The sequence below is a fragment of the Grammomys surdaster genome, unplaced genomic scaffold (genome assembly GCF_004785775.1).
Source record: "Grammomys surdaster isolate TR1022 unplaced genomic scaffold, NIH_TR_1.0 233, whole genome shotgun sequence".
NCBI classification, from domain to species: Eukaryota; Metazoa; Chordata; class Mammalia; order Rodentia; family Muridae; genus Grammomys; species Grammomys surdaster.
This window is the reverse complement of record NW_021604678.1, coordinates 6,580,047-6,599,696: the sequence shown is the minus strand read 5'-3', so window position 1 is coordinate 6,599,696 and position 19,650 is coordinate 6,580,047. Positions and strand designations below refer to the sequence as shown.

The 19,650-nt window shown below is 37.7% G+C and overlaps 1 protein-coding gene across 2 annotated transcripts in view; it reads right to left on the bottom strand.

The window, feature by feature from the left end:
* Antxr2 (ANTXR cell adhesion molecule 2) overlaps positions 1-19,650 on the bottom strand; it is a 132,910-nt gene that overhangs the window by 73,138 nt on the left and 40,122 nt on the right. For both annotated transcript variants that reach the window (XM_028773658.1, XM_028773659.1), the window contains 3 exons: positions 17,964-18,033; positions 7,409-7,487; positions 2,662-2,757 (listed from right to left, as the gene is read on the bottom strand). In XM_028773658.1, coding sequence (XP_028629491.1) covers positions 2,662-2,757; positions 7,409-7,487; positions 17,964-18,033 — 245 coding nt within the window. The remainder of the gene's footprint in view (positions 1-2,661; positions 2,758-7,408; positions 7,488-17,963; positions 18,034-19,650) is intronic.

The window sequence follows — 19,650 nt, the reverse complement described above, 5'->3', positions numbered from 1 at the left end:
ATTAAAATCTGTCTCTCTTTCTAGTTTCCCTCATAAGGATTGTGGTTATGTATAGAGCCCAACTAAACCATTCAAGACAATCTCTCTATTGCAAGAGCCTAAATCATTCAGTTCTCAAAGCTCCTCAAGTCCCTGCAGTGAGTGCAAACGTTCTAGAAGACATAGGACACCCTTTGAAAGAGGGTCTAATTAAAACCCTAACTGTCTTCTACAGTAGGTCTCAGCTTAGCACTTTTTAAAGCATACCACAAAACACATACACACATACACACACGTGCACACACACACACACACACACACACACACACACACACCTCAAATGTCCTTCATTAACTACACATTTTCTTTATTATTCAAAACATATTTGAGATTATAGATGCAGCCAGATGCCTCTGAGGATGTTATTCTTCAGATGTTGCTGCTGGGTACTTAGGGTCCTTCATTTACACTTCTAGCCCACATTTCTTTGCTTCCATATTAAAATATGAAATTTCATATCATACTGAAGGAATGTATGATTCTCCAGTGCCTAGTACAGTAGTTGTTGCCTCCTCCATGATCAACATATGCATCAAAGGCTGAATGAAGACTTTTGCCTGCACCTTACTCCAGCTTTTCAACCTCATTAGAACACATTTGTTACAGTTCACATCCCACATAGGCGTGACTATAAGTTCACATTCAGGGCTTGCTGCTTTCCATTCTGTTTCTAAGTGTAAAGCAAAAGTGGCTGCTCTGTCAAACACATTTCAGTACTAATGGGAAGTCAGGCTATCTCTGAAACTAGAGACTATATCTGGAGATCCTATAACATGACTGAAGGCACTTCTCAGTGCCTAGCATAACACAGGTTCACGGTTTATTATCTGAAGAACCTAGGGTTAAAGTGGACCTGTATCACCAGCTGATGATAGCATCTCCTTTATAATATCCAGACTTATGTTCTAAAACTATATTTCAGAACAATAACACCTTCCTGAAAACAGTCCATATCAGTATTTTTTTTTCATGTATCTTTAAGGGAACAAGCACACACTTGAACACTTTTTCACCCTGTGACCAACAGTAAATGAAATTACTAACCAATGATGGGAGGAATCTGCCACCATGAAATTTAAATTAAAAATGCAAGGAGCACAAATCACATTAAGGCACCTTTTTGCTTTTTAATTTGAGACTCAAGAATGCTATCCACCCCAGAATAGCCGTATCTAAGGTAATCAAGACTGTATCAGGAAACTTTCTGAGCATAAACTGCTGTGGCAGGAACTTGATGAGTTCAGCAAAGAAGAGCCTCATCCCTCCTGATGTCCGAGTCAATGCTGTGCCTCCTCTGTGGGCCAGCTACCCTGAGGGAAGGATCCTAAGGCTGCCTTATGAAAGCAGATGGTGGAACAGATTATAAAAAGCATAGCCAGAATATAAACCATGACCTGATATTGTGGGACGTTGAAATTGCTTAGCAAAGGTGAAGGGGAAAAGGCAGTCTACTGTGTCATGAGATAGGGAAAGTGTACTTACATAAGTAACACTCTCAAAGCAAGCAATGCACTGAACACACTGACAGATTTTCCTGGGATAATCTTTTCTATAAACTCTAGATAAAAGGGATATATATATAAAACACATTATCACATGGAAGGCTGAATAATACCTCTGTAGGGATGCCTGTAACTTAATCCCTGGTACTGTGAATAAGGTACCTTACATGGTTAAGGGGTTATGATGATTAACAACTCTGAGATAACAGGCCCAACTGGGATCTACAGGTCTTTAACACTAGGCAGCTTTTCCACTTGGATTCAGTTGGAGTGATATGTAAGTGGAGAGGAATCATCAGGGGATACGACACAGAGGTACTGGCTCTGGGGTGAGGAAAGAGGTCACAAGGCAAGGAAGTAGGGGTCACTTTAAACAGGAAGTGATAAGGAAACAGACTCTGCCCCAGAAGTGTGTGAGTCTCCAGGGAAGCCCACCAGCCCAGTGTGTCCTATATAAACACTGTAGTGAAACAACCATTAGATAAAAATGTGAGGTACTTTTACAAGTTACATGGGTGGCAACCTGTTAGCACTACAAGAAGGAGCTCAGCAGTATCAAACTCATGGGCTTTCTGCAAACATGAAAATGGCGTCAGCTGTTTGTCTGTCTCTAAAAGTACCTGTTTAACTGATAGCCTAACTTCTGCATTGGACTTACCTCTAAAACACATTACAGTTGTAAGATAAAAGAACATCCTGTGTCATAGATCTTCAAAGATATGCATTCCACGAGCATTGGAAACAGCCACAGACCCACAGCCCTCGGGATGATGGTGGAAAACAGCATCCACTTATCAGAACTATCTTTGTGCTGGAGTAGAAATGACCTTCATTCACAAATACCTCCAACCTTTCAACACTTCTCTCCACCCATCTGAGTTCCAAAGTGTCTTTGATGTGGATTTTATGCTAGATATTGACATAAGTGTTTTCTATAAATGACTATAATTGTAAAATAATCAAGATTCAAAGTTTCCAATTAAAACTTTGCTGTTTTAATTGCTGAATTAATTAATTCATTCATTCATTTGCTAAGCCATGTGACATTCATTCATACATCGGGCCTTACTTTGTATCACAGTGCTTTAAAAAATAAATAAGAGTTGAAAACTCTTCTTACCACTTTGCAGCAAAGGGGCCAAAACCACCACATCAAGGCAGCACCCAGGAGCAGCAACAACACCAAAATAGCTATGAGGACTGCAATCCCACTGGACTATAAAGGAAAAAATTAAAAAATAAAAATAAAAAGTGAAGTTTAAGGTCAAAACCCACATGTTCTTTCCTTTGAAGATAGCACACACTGGGGGAAAATGGACAAACAGTATCAGGCCAAGATTCTGTTCCACTCTTTTAAATGTTATTAATGTATTTTTTCATTATTAATTCCTTTGTATTTCACTTATTGCATGTTATGTCACTCAAAGATGATGAACAAGAAATGCAACATCTTCCAACATGCTGCAGATTGATTTAAATATGTCTTGAAGAATGTGAGAGCCACAGTTTTTGAGTATTAAACAAATGGTCCCTTGGGGACTTTTGTGCTTAGGCAACAATTACATTGGTTCAAGTCCAATTTGTTCCAGGCAGAATTTCCCCAGGTTTTATGATGATACAGCAGCAGTTACTTTATATACTTGGAGGATGAGGTAGATAGAAAATGCAGATCAATAAGAAAAACAATGCCTGTTGCTGTCTCAATGAAACTTCAGTCTGATAAGTCCTTCCTTGTACTGACTTCTGGTCATGCTTCACATATGACACAGGCAAGAGGTCTTATGTTTCTCTACTGTCTGTCCACCAAGTTCCTCTACCCTTTGAGTACCTTCTCTGGGTCCTGCCTGTAAGCAGCACTGTAGCAACCATTGAGTTCTTCAGGCCTCAGGCTAACTGTTTCTAGTATAGGACCCTTCCTAGGCATCCACAGCTACAAATGTCCTACTGGATCAGACCAGAAATTTAGACAGAATTTCTCTATATTTTAACGGTACTGCTTTTACAGTGGCATTAACTATGAGCTTTGGGTAATTTAATTCCATTTTTCTGTCATGATGGTGCATCTCCTAGGAAATCAAAGGCTATTTTTAATCAACTTACCATTTGATACTACTTATTTGGCATTAACAAACTATGTACCAAGAACATGAACTCCAAATCAACAAGACTCCACATGACACAGATGTCAAAATGGACATCAACACTTTTACTTTGTAAACAGAACTTGGTACTGACTTTACTTGAAAACTGTCTCTTTCAAACCCAATGTCTCTGGGAATTCCAGGAAAACCATTTTAGTTGGTTATCTTATGTCAGATTTGTTTGTTTTTAAAAGAGAAAGTACTCAGGGAAGAAAAACGAAGAGAAAGAAATACTTTATCAAGAATTTTAGATAAACATCTATAGACTGCCTTCTTAAAGCTAACAGAAGACAACTGAGTGTAGATCAGGAAAATACAGGAAGCTCATCCTCCTTCCCCACAAGTTGCACATACAAACCACAATACCCCCCACAGGCAGTTACAGTAAGTAGCAAACTAGGAAGACAGGAATATACAGGAAAAGCACTTCCTAGAAGTACGTGGGAAACTGCAGTGGACTCTGAGAGAATCCTATGCATTCTTGGTCTTACTTTCAGCAACAGGATCTTGTAGAGACCTCTATCCCCCACTTAGGCCTACCAACTCACAAATATATTCTCAGTGTGGCTGTGCTATACACCTTCACAGAGAACTCTGAGAACATCCAAATCTCCCTTTTCCCCTCACATTTATGTCCTTTTCACAGATGAGGAAACACAACTGAAGGCTATGAATTAGCAAAAACTGTGTGGCCTGTCTGTTCTTCCTATGTATGTTCAACGAACAAGAAACTCACAAACCTGTGTTGACTTCTGAAATATTAAGTAGATGGGTACTTAAAATTCTTGATTTTCCCCCTCCAAATAAAGGGCTTCTATTGGTAAGACTGACAAAAAAGCAAATCGTCTCCACAAAGGAAATAGACATTTAGTATGGTGACAAATCTCAACTGATTCCAAAAACTGTCTGCAAAATATAGAACTAGAATTCGTATGTTCTGAAGAACTATGGATCTCACTTTCCTTTTGTCTCAGCCAAGCAAGGCGGAAAATGAGAGGGAGGAAGGGATGATTTACAGCTACCTGACTTTGGTCTGAGTCTGTTTGTACTTATCCCAAACACTAGCTCTGTGTACTGTGTACAAATCCCAGCTTCTCCATTTCCTCTGTTTTCATTGTCAGAGCTAACATCAGAGAATAGAATGGTCAGTATGGTAAAGGAAATAGTTTCATTGTTCACATAACTTCATAAACAAATTAAGAAAAGGCCAGGCATGGAAACGAGAGTCCTATAAGTTGATGGCCTGGTGTAGACTTCAAGTCAGATGAGGAAGAGTATGAAACTAGGTCTTGTTACTCCTAGATCTGTATCATGATCACAAAGCAAAAGTTTCTTACTTTTACTCAGAAATGTTGTCCACACACAGACCTCCAGTTGAAAAATTCTCAAAAAATATTCAACCCATGATTGTCTGTTTTTCTTGAATTAAATGGATTCAATATACATGACAGACATCTAAAAATACTTCTCCCTTTATCTAAATCATACCTGAGGAGCCAGTACTCTATGTTGCACTGTTAAATGGGTGCCAAGGCTACATACTGGATGTGCACTCATAGCCCATGCGTAATAGAGATGGACCTTGAACAAATAATGACACTATGAAGTCTGAGGAAACCCAATAGACACATGGGGGAACCTGGCAGGCAATCCTTGAGGAAGGACAAGCAGGTGAGAGAACTGTGTATTTATAACAAAAGGCCTTTCACAAAAGAGAGAAGCCACTGCGGTAGGAGCATAGAGTCTGAGTGAGTGAGTGCCACCTGAAGGGATCCAAGAAGGCAAACAGAATCCTCTGGAAGGCTGAGTCCAGTTCTCTGGTAAATACCATGTGGGATTTGTGTTGCTGGTGACACCCAGAATCATTTTGCAAAGCATTAGCATTTGGAGAGGCAGAAGTTTCATAACATCATCACTGCATGACCACTGTCACTCATCTATTGTCCAAAGGTACCAAAAGGGAACTCTTCATATTCTCCCTGATAACTAATCATCCTTCTGACACCTCAAGGAAAAAAAAACTATTTGAAATCTCCTTCTTACATCCATGAATTACATTTAAGCTCCTTAGACAAAGGGCTGTAACTTTAAAGTCTATCGAAACTTAATCTCTTCTTAATCATTTCCATCACTGTCACCCCAACGGGACTACTTCTTTCTCATGCTTCTTAGACTACAGGAATGCTATGAGACTTGGTTTCAATATTTTCATTTTGTTCGTTTTCACACAGTGGCCAGAGGGATCTTTGTAAGCATTAAGTGTGTGTGTCTGTTCAAGATTCTTCCTGTAACTGGGAAGAAAGTCCCAAGGCCTCACAGTAACTCACAGGATCAAATGTCCTCCACCCCCTCCACCACAGATTCTTCCTCATTGAGACCCCAATTTTCCTGGCATGTCAACACTCCAGCACTGAGCACTCTTCTTTAGAAGCTGCCCCACCTCAGGCTCTGGCCTTCTGGAGAATGTGCATAGAACTTTCCTGTAACTCATGGTCTTGAGGACTCATTCCATCACCTTTCCAGCCTTGACTCAAAAGTCATCATCTCAAGGAGACTCACCTTGACCCCTGTTTAATTTTTCTGTCTCCAGCTCTTCCCCTACTTCTGACATACCAGTATTCACTTCCTAAACAATTTACTCTTCAACAACCTTTAGAAACAAGTCTCCTGAGAACTCACCAAGCTCAGATAAGATGGTCATATACATCCATACCAGGTGAGTCATTCTACCTAAGAGTCCTTATACATAAAACTGAAGTAGCTCTTGACTACAAGACAGAAAAAAAAACTGTTTTCCTACCTGCAAGGAAGGAAGATTTTTAAAAGGAAGAAGGGTGTGAAGAAGGGTGAGAAGGCTTGAGAAAGAGTGTCATTTCAGTGAGCTAAGCCCTGAGCAACTAACTTCACAGCACAAGTATTTGTTAACCTCAATCAACCACATCCTGAGATGAGAAAACCAAAAAATTACAACATCCACAAAACCTAGAAGTTGCAAAAAAGAATTGCTATTTACAAAACAGAAATGTTAATAAAATTATCGAGAGTTCAAAAGGTTCAAAAACCCATGTAGATATTTCATTTTTCCTACAACATTGTCTTACAATGAGAAACAGATATCCCAGAAGGGGCAACATTGTGTATCTGCTGAATGAATGCATAAAACCATGATATGGGGAAATCTTAAGCTTGCTACTTTGGACTTTTGGAGGAAAAGAAGATTTCTTGTTTTTCCTTAATTTGCCTCTGTGTGTGTGTGTGTGTGCGCGCGCGCGCGCGTGTGCGTGTACCCATGCAGGCGCACGTTCTCAGAATGAGATTTCTTACTTACATTAGAAGGCACAGACTGAGTCTACCTGGACAAAATGATGATGTCATCTTTTAATACTCACTAGCAATTTCAAACTTTGATCAACATTTTGGTTACTAAATTCTAATCTTCATAATAAGAAAAAATGCTTTCATATTTAACCTCCTTAAAAGAATGCTTCCTTTCTATTTTCTTACTTTTTAAAATCTAAAATATGACTTTGAGGGATTTTATAAATATTAAAATATAATGTATATTATATAACCTTTAAAATAGATCAGAACAGAAAAAAATTAAATAAATTCTCTAAATGTTTCCTTGTGTTGTTTTGCTTGGTTTGTAGCTTCCATGTTTAATAAGACTCTAGGTTTTAATCTCATGATAAAACTCTTTTTAAAGGTAATTAGACTTTTACTCACACATTCTGTGGCTGTAATTGTTAAGGATCTTGAGACAGCAGACTTCCCATCATTATAGCTGATTGAAACTTCAAGAGTTCTACAAGAGGAATGAAGAAGCAATAATTAAGTCAGCTAGGAGATGCTGAAGGTGCAAAGCACTTCATCTTCACCGCAGCTGTTTTAAAGCAACCAGACTTTCATGGTTTCACTGGAGACTCAGGGCAAATTGCTTTGGCAAAAGTTTTGGATCTGGGATTCTACTTGATTTCGAACCTATTCTATCACCACTGAGGCAAGAGGAAATGACACCATGAACAGTCTTATGATGTGTGTTCCCTCAATGTAATAACCTTGCTCAGATTCACACAGGAATAGAGCCACAGAGAAAGATAACACTGCTTAAGATCTTACTCAAAACTCATGAATATTCCTGTCAAGAATATTTCTTCTAACATGCCCACCTCAAAAATTCTTTCTTAAGAAAAAAACAATGTAAACCAGAGAAGAAAGGGATTTCAAATTTTAACTGACTTTTTGCACTATTTCAAAACTGAATGTCAAATGGTTTTTTGTTGTTGTTAAATCAAATTGCTTATTCTGCAGAACTTGGTGTTTGTTTTATTCTGTTTTCATGACTAAGCATAACTGAATCCAAAATAAACTTTCCTAATTTCCAAGTCCCATGCTTTTATGTGAGAAGTCAGATGACAGGGCAGGCATAGTTCTATTTGGAGAAAAGATTATTTTTATTCATACTAATATATTCTTGTCAGGGTAATCTCATGTACTCCACTTTAAGGGATGAGCAGAAACTGGCTGGACTTGTTTATAATGTAGCACTTGGAGTCCAGCAAAAATAGTCACTATTTTAGCAGTTAGTAGAGTGAAATAAGGGCCCAAGATGAAGTTTGAAAATTATGGTCATGCCTTCCTGTCGAAGAAACACATGTTGAGACCTTAGTTAGCGAAAATAACTATTTATCCACAAAGACATTCTAGAATAATATGACCAGGGCTCAGTAAAGTGGAAACAAGGCACACAGATGAGAAAATCTCCATAAGTTATATATACAGTATTTATTGTGTTATAAAAAGAGAGAAGCCAAGGATATGTTTGGTTGAGGTGAGGTAAGGTGTAGAGTAAGAGGTGTTTCTGCAGGGCCCATGCTGAGGTATCCCTCCCCACGCCCCCCTCCCCCAACATATACCCCAGGGACCAGCCACAGGATGGTATAATATAGAATAGAGTTTATTTAGAGCATGGGGAGGGGAGTGGAGGAGGAGGAAGAGGAGGAGGAGCAAGAGGAAGAGGAGGAGAAGGAGGAAAGAGAGAGAGAGAGAGAGAGAGAGAGAGAGAGAGAGAGAGAGAGGGAGAGAAAAGAGGAATAGAGAGGTGGCCATGAGCATGTGGACAGAGGGGTAGGGGATGGGGAGAGAATAGGAACGGGTAAGGGAGCAAGAGAAGAGAAGAAAGTAAAGAGAGTGATGAGGGGCAAGCAGCCCCTTTTATACTGAGTTAGGTACATTTGGCTGTTGCCAGGTAACTATGGGGCGGAGACTAGATGAAATGCCAATAGTCCTCACTGAAATAACAAAATACACATATTAGTAGCAGGATCCAGGCAAAACAATCAACAACTGTAGTCATAAACTAAATTCGCCCAATTATCTTGAAACATTAGTTCATTCTCACAGTAGTCCGCTGGCACTGTTTCCATTTTACAAGTCAAGAAAATGAAGCTTCAAAAGGTAGCTGATCAGAAAGAAGATCGGACCTCTCTGACTTTACAATCCAAGAACCTTCACTTCTCCAGCATACCTAATCTTAGTCCTCCACACCTATTTTAGGGACTTATAGTTAAATGTATCTCAAAAACATTAGTCTAGGAGTCCTTATTCATTTTTTCTATAGACATATTTTTCATGCTTAACTACAGTACCATTTTTGTTCTATAAACAGGATATTTGTTCTTTAATATATATTTATGAATATTTATAATTTTTAGAAAAGAATTTCAAAATTGTTGCAAACATGAAAAACACAGTTGCTTGTGCTTTTGAATTCTGTTGTTCCTTTAGAGAGAATCCTTAAGTTCCTGGTATGGTATGGCATTGTCATGAAGCCAATGATGACCCCAAGCACAAAGGTCATTAAAGGCCACCCTCCATCCTAATGACAATACTTGGAGCTTCATTTGTCTCAAAATTGCAATGTACACAGTAGGTGTTTTGTCACATATTATGTCTTTTCTCTTAATTCCAATACACTCTTCAATCCTATTCCTCAATCACTTCTATGTCGGTTAGTATGCATCTAAGGATAGAATCCAGATTCTTAGTTATGAGATCTAATTATGGGCTATAAAGTATTAAATAAATGTTGTATTTACTTAATCCAGGACACAGATGGGCTGCAAAGGGACAGGTCATCTTTATTTGTCTCAAATATGAACATGATTTGAAAAAGCAGGCATATTAATGAAACATGTTGGAAAATCTAGAACCCCAAGCTAGAACTTATGTCAATCCAGTCTTAATGTTCCACCCCTACTCTATAAAAGTAGGGAGTTATATCTACGTCAGAGTTTCTCCATGGAAGAAATTAACAGCATACAGAGATGTTCCTTGTAGTGTGTGTACAAGGAACCCAGGAGCTCTATGAAGTCTTGTAATATCCAATAATATGTTTGAAGGATTTTCAAAGTATCAATGTGTTTTTATCATCTGATTACAGCCGCTTGAAAAAAGGCATAGACAATAAAGAATATACAAGTAAATAGAATATGGAAGCAAACATACATACAAGGTTTTTCCCTAAAGAATTACTAGTCTACTGACATAAAAATATTGACAGCTAAAGTGTTAAAAATTTCCCCAAGCTAATTTCATGTAGACTACGTAAAGAAAGTTTGTAATTCTATTTCCTGTTATAAAACATCTTATTAAACCCAATATTACAGCTTCATTGAGTTGTGTTTATATATCTATATATCCATGGGTATACTAAAATTATATTCCAAATTGGTTGATAAATGTTTGCTAATATCAATCCTTCTTTCTTTTATTAGTTAAAGGAACAATGGCATTTGAATTGACTAACACACCATTAATAATTGTTATAAAAGGAACAGGCCAAACTGGGATTTGTTTAATATGATTGTAATAACAAAACAAATCACAATGTAACTGAAGGGAAGACACACAAAACTTTACAATGGAGTGTGACTGAGGTCATGTGAAACAGACATGAGCACAGGTCTTCTATACGACCGAGGCGCAGATAATTCAGCCTTGTCAACAAAACATCATTTCCTGAAGACAGTCACTTGTAAGACAAACCCTGAAAAATTATCAGGAGTTCCAAAGTAAGACAAAAAAGGAATCTCTGCAGATGGAAAACTGATAGACAAGAGATGCAGAGGGCAGTCAAGCTGGAATATGCCAGCAACACCTTGTGAGAGAGTGGGGAGGACTGTGTGAGAGAGTGGGGAAGACCTATGAGAGAGTTCGGAAGACCTGTGAGAGAGTGAGGAGGACCTATGAGAGAGTGGGTAGGACCTGTGGGAGAGTGGGGATGACCCTTTGAGAGAGTTGAGAGGACTATATGAGAGAGTAGGGAGGACTGTGAGAGAGTGGAGAGAAAACTTTAGGCTGGAAAAGACAGTAATAAGACAGCTTTGAGTGACTCTGAAAAGGTAGAGTGCATCATAAAAAATGGTGAAAATTCTGTTTTGCAAATGTCATTCTTGTTGATATTTCTAAGTGTGGGGCACACATCTGAAGAATGTATTTCTAGAGTACAAAAACAAGACACAAAGGCCTGAGTCTATTTCAGATAAAATTTAACATGGAAGTGAACTAAAATAGAGGCCACAAGGCTGCATGCAAATGAAACTGAGAGATCTTATGCTGGAATTAAAGGGCCACGGAAACTCAGTGTATGTAGGAGGCAAGCAAGAAAAGGCTGACTTCAATAGCTCTGTCTTACAAGTGGGTGCATGGTCTTGTGTAGGGAGCACAGAAGAACCAAGCATGAGTTATTTGCAACCTCTGTGTTGAACGTGTCTACAGGAAAGTCAGGTGGACATTTGCAAAGTGAATACATGGACGTGTAAAGGCGAAGGTGGGACCTTGCCTGGAGATTTGGAGCTGGACAGCAAGAAAGGAATCCAAGCATGATGAAAATTAACAATTAAAAGACTCAAAGGAAAACAGGCTCTGGATGCAGATGCAACATCTGAAGAAAGACAGACATGGAAGCAGGAAGTCCTGAGAATGTGGAGACATTCAAGGACTGGCCTAGTACAGACAATTCAGAGAGACAAGGCCCAAACATGTGCTGGACTCTGTTGGCCACCACAGATAGAACTAGAAGACTTTGTACTTTTCCTGGACATCTCAATTGCTGTTCATACTACCCTTAAAGCAGGTTTTCAAGGTAAAAGACAAAAGAAACCTTCACAATGTCGTCAAAGCACAAAGATTTTTTAATTATATTTTCATGGTCTCTGGTACTTAATTAATAGCTGATAAATTTAAATTCAAATACACTAAATTTTTTTCAGGAGAAATTAGTAAATAGTCTTCTGACTTATTACTGACTAAATAAAATCAATTAGTCCTGATAGTCACAGTGCTAGTTCACATACTGATATAGGAATAATCTAAAATCAAGAGGGCTCAGTGCTATGCTGCAGCTGCTCTAATCTAAAAAATGTCATACTTTATGAAATATGGTTAATATTTTAACCTACAGTAACCTAATTGTAATAGGTACATTTGTTCCTAACAGACAGACAGACAGACAGACAATAGACAGATACATAGATTCTATGAAAGATTTCTGTTTTATGATCCATTAAAGTGGATTTTTTAAAAAGTAAGTGAAAATGTCAAAGACATTTACTGGAAGCATTAAATAATTTACCTCCAATTTGCACACACTGAAAATTAAGCTGGCAGCCACTCAAAAAGTTATTAAAATTGTGGTGACTTTAGATATTTTGAAAGCAAGCACTGCCATTTAATACTCTGCAAAGTATTCTTTGCAGTAGCTTTGTGAATGATGCAGATTTTAAGTTGAAAAGGGCGGTCTCAGATTTGTGAACAGTCCAAATAAGCCACTTCAACTTATGGGCACAGATGTAAGTTAATGTTCAGTCTAATTGTGTCTATTAAAGATATTAAAGGAATTAAATAATGTCTTTTTATTCTATAGTTATATATGTATATGACCAAAACAAAATTACAGCCAGTAAGATTGACAGCTTTCAGGAGAAGCCAGTGCATATTCAGTACTGTATGAAGATTCCCATGTAAGGAACTCTGTAAATGCCTCTAATGTTGCATAAGCAACAACTCCTTTTCAGTAAGCTTTTCAGTAAACTTTAGTAAAATACTCTCTGTGTGTGTGTATATATATATATATGCATGTATGTGTATACATATGTAAATATATATGTATATATATATATGAATAATCCCCTTTAAGCATTTTTTTAAAATGTCAAGTGTTTCTATAATCATCAAATTGATAACATAAGTTTTGTAAGCAAGCACATAAGAAGCTCTAAGTGTATACTTGAAAGAATTCCTATTCATCATCATCTTCTAGCTTTCCACACACTCACTAAGCCATTCTAGCTTTTGAAAATATCTTCCTTACAATATGGTAGAAAGTGCTTCTCTTTACCTGCAGCTCTTTTCTTCTCCTTTCTTTGTAGCAGAAAGTGTAAGTCAAACCCTCCCCGTGATAGACTTCCTGATGCTTAGCAAGGCCATGTGCCTATCACAAAGGAGCCACACCTTTACTCAGACTTGGAAGCATGTGACTTAAAATTCTCAACTGGACAACATCTTGATGGACAGACATACATGTGTTCAAAATAAGCATTGTTCCTGTTAAAGGACAATGCCTGTAGCTGTATCAGATACTCAGTAAAGAGATACAATGCTGACCAAGTAAACATAACATGCTGATTGGTATAATCAGAAGACACTATGCTATGAAAAAAAAAAGGTGAACATTCCATGATGGGAGAGGATTTGAGTAACAAAAAGATCCTCAGCTTTAACTTCCTTCATCAAGACTCTAATGGTTATAATCCAACTAAAGGCATAACTGATGTCCTGGCATCCAGGATGGCAAATTAAACCATCAAGTCTCATTCTTTACACGAAAGAACAGATTGAATCAATAATGTTTGTATCACCTGCTGCCAACACAAAGGATCTAGGGACCCGCACAGATACGGATACACACACATATGTGGGTATGTTTTTGCAAAGAAAGAGAAGCTTAATAAAAAGCAAAATTCAGCCAACTAAGAAAAACTAAATGGAATTAGTCAATTGGAAGCCATACAAAATAAATTAGAATTAATATTGAAAAGTAACAATATTTAAGAAAAACTTTTAACAAATTACCAAGTCTAGCCCTCATCCCAAGTCACCCTCACCGCACATCCCAGAGATCCTTGAAATGACCCACATCTAATTTCAAAGACTCTTGTCTGCAGCTTCCCACACTGCCGTGTAAGAGAAATAATGCTATCACTTTCATCTAACTTAGATATTTGTTTCATTTTGCCTGAAGATTCTGGCCAATGTTTTTGAAAGCACATTTAACTATACCATATGCCTCCTTAAGTCTTCCCTATCAGACAAGCTGTAGATTAAGGCTCTGCCTCGTTCAGTTCTGTTTTTCTTTCCTCACAATGTGTTTATGTATGTTTACCCCGTTTACTCTGTTCTTTTTGTCAAATTACAGGTTTGAAATCTCAACTATTCCAGAGCAGCTGTGCTATCATTGCTATCTCCCAGGACAAGGTCAGAGGGCAACCACTGTGTTGCAAGTATGTGTAATGACTGCATATCATACCTGGAGCCTACCATCTGTGGTGAGTACCAGTCAAAGAACTGTCAGGAGGCCATCCTCTTTTAACTCAAAGAAGGCGTCTTGCTACAGATAAGCAACTGACACAAATAAACTAAATAAACTACCAAAATTTTTGCTAAGGTAATTTTCTTAAGTATATGAAGTTTTGAAAAGAAAGTGTGTCCAATGAGAAAAGTTGGGAAAAAAAACCACCCCAGCTACTTCCACATTTACTTTCTTTTCTATATCCTAAGATGTTGTTCATCTTAGCCAAAATCTCTAACAAGTAAATTTTGTAAACACTGATCTCTTTCAAAGAAAGCTGCTCAAAGCCTGACTCCAGATCTGTTCAGCAAGGTTATCCGAGATAGGAGCTGCACAGGCATTTTAAATTTCTTTGTTTTGAAACCTGTTCATTAATTAAATTTGCAATCTGACAAGTTCCAAATTCATACTTACTTAGAATGCATTCTGATGATCTTTCCTCTCCCGCATCAACCCTACATATCCCTTTCCCACATTGGAGATTTTGTGACTTGTTTTTTGTAACATCAGTGTTTGAAGAGAAGACATCTTAGCTATTCTGATAAAGCAGGCTCCTAGTCCCACCTCCCAGAAAACATCCATCTTCGCCCTCATTTAAATCAAAATCCACAAGCACATTTAAAAAGAAAACATGCATCACAAAGAGGAGAAAAGAAGTAACAGAGAAGGCTAACGAGCTGAGGCCGGCGTGTGGGGTCAGCTCTGAGACCATGCATCTGTCTTTGAGGCTCTCTGTCTAGGACTACTTCACCAGTGAGTTGTTAATTATTTAGGTGAGAGAAGAGGGGGACCCATCACCACATCTGTCACCCTCACACAGGACAAGCCTCCCTTCACTGATGGGCCAGATGTGTTCATTTGAAACACAGACTAACTAGCTATTTAATGGCTTTGAATCCTTAGCCAAAAGGTAATTAGGCAAACATATTAAGCATCAGCCGCCTTACAAGGCTAAACTGTCTTGGTTCTGCTGATTTTAATTCAATCTTGTAAGAACTGGTCACCTACAAAAAGGAGAAGGCAAAGAAAATAGTCTAAGTTAGGTGTGGTGTAGGAAGTAGAAAATACAATGGTATTTCCAAGCACCCAGCATATTTACAAAATTCTCTAAAATTTTGCCTCAATGATTAACTAGAATCTGCTACATTAAATAAAACAAAACAGTACAAAAACAATTCTTTTGGATGAGTCTAGATCCTTAAACATTCTCTATCTACAAGCAAAATATCAATACCAAAAACTAAATAAACGATGTTTTTCCATACCTAATATTTGTGATTATGTGTGAAGTTTTTAAAAATCATGTATCTAAAGTATTTATCCTGTCTGCAAAGCATTAAAGAATGTCAATAGTTGCCATGTTACATTATTCAAAGGGAGGGGCCTACGGGAGAGCAGGTAGAAGTGCCTGCTGCTGGGCCTGAGGACCCAAGTTTGATCCCTGGGATACTCGTCAAGAAATGGAAGCCAAAAGACATCCTACAACCTCCACATGACCGTAGCAGACACATATGGACACATACGCATAGTACACACACATACACAGGTAGGCAAAAGTGAAAGTAAATATTTTTTAAAAGTTTAAGTACTATGGCATATGAGTATAATTTCATTTTGTAACTACATGAATAAGTAAACTCTCTTCTTTCATAATCACTTATTTTAAAGTTGCATGATTTTCTGTTCTTGCCAAAGGTATGTCACCCTAAATAAAAATTCTAACCATTTTCTCTTAGCTGATAAAGTCCCCTTCTATCAGAAATTGAATGATCTCCTTTAGCTTTGTAGTTTTATTAATAAAAAAAAATCTATTCGAGAAAAAGTGAACCACCTTTCAGCCATCAAGTGCTTAGTGATTCTGCACTATGGCAAGCACTGAGTAATGCAAGGGAGTCTACAGGAAACAAGGCTTACAGCACTTAGCCTGGCAGACAGGAAACACAATAACCATGAAGGATTTGGAAGACAATAAGGGGATATGTAAAGGGAATGAGGAGGCTGCTGAGTCAGAGTAACTATAGAGGGTTCCCCTCTTGGGAAGGTGACATCTGAACAGGATTTACGGAGATAAGAGAACATCATTCCAAGCAGAGGGATGAACAAGTAGGACAGTACTGACAGAAGTGTTCGCTGATGGGGTTAAGAGAGAAAAGGGGGACAGTGGTGTGCCTATAGCTGAACAGAGAAGCAATGAAGAGACCAGGCCTGGACAGTGAAGGTTTGAGCTCTATAGAAACTTAGGGAACCTGTCAGTTCTCCGTTACCTTTGTGTGGGATGAAGAACATATCCCTAACAATCCAACCTAGAGAAGTATCACAAGCCTATCTATTCCTGTAGGATCACTAAAGTCAAAGGTAGAAACAGAAAGACCAACAAACAGATTAATGATTTTGGCACGACTCAACATGGATTTTGCCCAGATAGAGCAAGCTGATATTGAATGTTATGGTCCAAAATTAGTGCTGAGTGAGTTCAAGATAAGCTGTGCATGAAATAAGAATGAATCAATTATAATTTTTAATTTGAAGGCTTTTTAATCTGAATGACAAAGAAAAAAGATGTTATAATCAATGGGAAGACTAGAAAATATACTTTGGGGACAGACTGAGGTAAGAGGCATGAAGGTAACCAACCAACATGAAACTCCAAGTTCAATTAAACAAGTCTAAACTTCAGTGGTTTGTCATGCTACTACAATAAGATCACCGAAGTCTACTGTATACTTGGGGCAAAATGATGTCATGAGAAACCAAACTATCATAAAGCCCAATGCCTGTCTAAAGCAACCATGGACAGTCCATCTCTGGTACTAGATTATGAGGCATAACATACACACACACACACACACACACACACACACACACACACACACAATGAATAATAGTCTAAGTTCTGAAGTTATAAAATATAGCCCTTTCAATCTATTTAAAATACAAAAATGAAATTGTTAGATTTTTTGCATAACTGGAAATGCTATCCAATAACTATATTGAATACTTTCAAAAAAAACAAGTACTCGTGCTGACAGTAAAATACAAAAACTACTCTCTTTGATTCCATCAAGGAAAAGATAATCTTTACTGTGTGAACACTGTTTTTGACCTGATATTACACTTTCAGTGTTTACTATGTTTACACTCAATGGTAAATATCAGCATTAAGTAATTCCATCAGCTGGGTCAGCACTATGAACAATTGCACACTAATGTCAAAGTAGAGAGCATCTCAACATTTTAGAATTATTTGCTTCATATTAAGGGGTAAAAGAAATAAATCAGATAGAAATACTGTTTCTTGGTTTTGGGTACCTTGTACTCAAAAGACAAAATAAGCAAACAAAACTACCAATATATAATTGTTGTTTTATAGGAAATATGTTGTATTGGTTATATTTTATGTGGTTTGGTTTGGTTGTTATTTGTTTTTAATCAGTGAAGAAAGGCTTTTATGTGAGGATACACAGACACAGACACAGACACGGGGGGGGGGTGAGACAGAGGAGGGAAGGAGAGAGAGAGAAAGAGAGAGAGAGAGAGAGAGAGAGAGAGAGAGAGAGAGAGAGAGAGAGAGAGACCCTCACAGAGCAGAGCAGTAACCAGTCACACAGGAGCCAGAACTCCATGTTGAGTTGTCTTTGGTGACGGACTTACTCTCCAGCTTTGTTCAGGACAGGTGCAGGGCAAAGGATGGAACTGGGCTGAACACTCACTGGTTTTTCACCTAAAATACAGAATATCATTCAGTAAATAATGAGTTGCACATCACTAATACAGTCTCATTCTTAAAGCATCATATAGTCTACAATAAGAACTCAGGTGGGGAATATGAGAAAGGTCAACAGTAACATATATTTGAAGCCTAAAGAGGCAAAAGAAAGAAAATAAAAAAAAATGAAGTTACAAAATCTTGATACAAAAATATGGTAAATCAAAGTTAGATTTATTAGCTAAGATAGTAATATAAATATAACTTTTATCCTGAATGTTTCAAATACCTCAGCCCTTCAAGGGTAAATTAGATATTATTTCTAAGAAGCAAAATTTAGAATGGATGAACAAAGGAAAACTAGGACCTAAGTATAAATGAATTTATCTTGTAGGTTGTCAAGATAGCTGTCTCTACAACATATAAGCACACCTTTAACAAGCTGGATGCTTACACTCCCTTAGAGTTTTAACAGTATGTATGAGAATTCATGAAGGAGTGGAATTATTGAAGAAATTTACATAAGCAAATAGATCATCTCGAATGTGAATAATGAAAATACTCTTCCACCTCCATCTATTTGAGAATTGAATTCAATAAACTGAATCTTATCAATGTCTGTATTATAATCAAGTCAAATGTGCAATCAAAAGGAGTCACATAAACCCAGCACTTTCATACTAATAACTGCTGAACAGAAATAAAGTTAGGCTTTCCTGTTCAATTGTGTAATTTGTTATGCAGTTTTTACAAATATCATTTTGCCTTAACAAATGGTGTTTCTCATACCGAGAAGAGAGAGTACTGACCACATTTACTAAGCTGAGATGCTCATTACTTCGATTCAACAAGCACATACTGACAGTTTGCTATGTGGCCAAAACTATGATAATACCATCAAACAAACAGCAGAGTTATATAGATAAGTCTCTTTAAAACAGCTCAACCAGAGTTCATAGATTTTAGAGGCCAAAATAAATACCCTTTGACTGAAAAGACCATTCTACTATCGAACCAACATACTCAGGAAAGATGGGCTGAGAACCCTGGAGGCATAAAAGGCCAACAGCACAAAACAACGACGACAACAACAACAAAAACCCCAAATGACAAGAAAAGAAACTCTTCAAGAAACTGAAAAGTTACTTGACATTAAGTATTGAGAAGAAATGGCAAAATCCAACAATAACACTAGGGGAACAGGTAGTGAAGCCATCTGACACAACTGCATTTTAAGGCAAGAGTAGTAAAATATAAGTCTTGACAAAGGGCAATTTGATCACATGATTGATGTGGTTAGTCCAAAACCTAGATTCAGGTACTTTAACTTTAAGCTCTGCCTGTTATTAGCTGTTTCACCACAGGAGGGTGATTCATACATCAAAGACCATCTTCTGAATAATGATGTTACTGAGAACAGGGTCTAGTGTTTCTTAAGTCATGAACAATTGTTGCCTCTACTAAATAATTGTTGTTATTTGTATTATTATTATGGAAGATTCCTGTTTTTTTCTCCAATGAAAAACTGTAGCATAGCTGATTTTAATTTAATGAGAAAAAGAGAAAGAGAGAGAGAGAGAGAGAGAGAGAGAGAAAGAAAGAGAGAACAGAGGGAGGGAGGGAGGGAGGGAA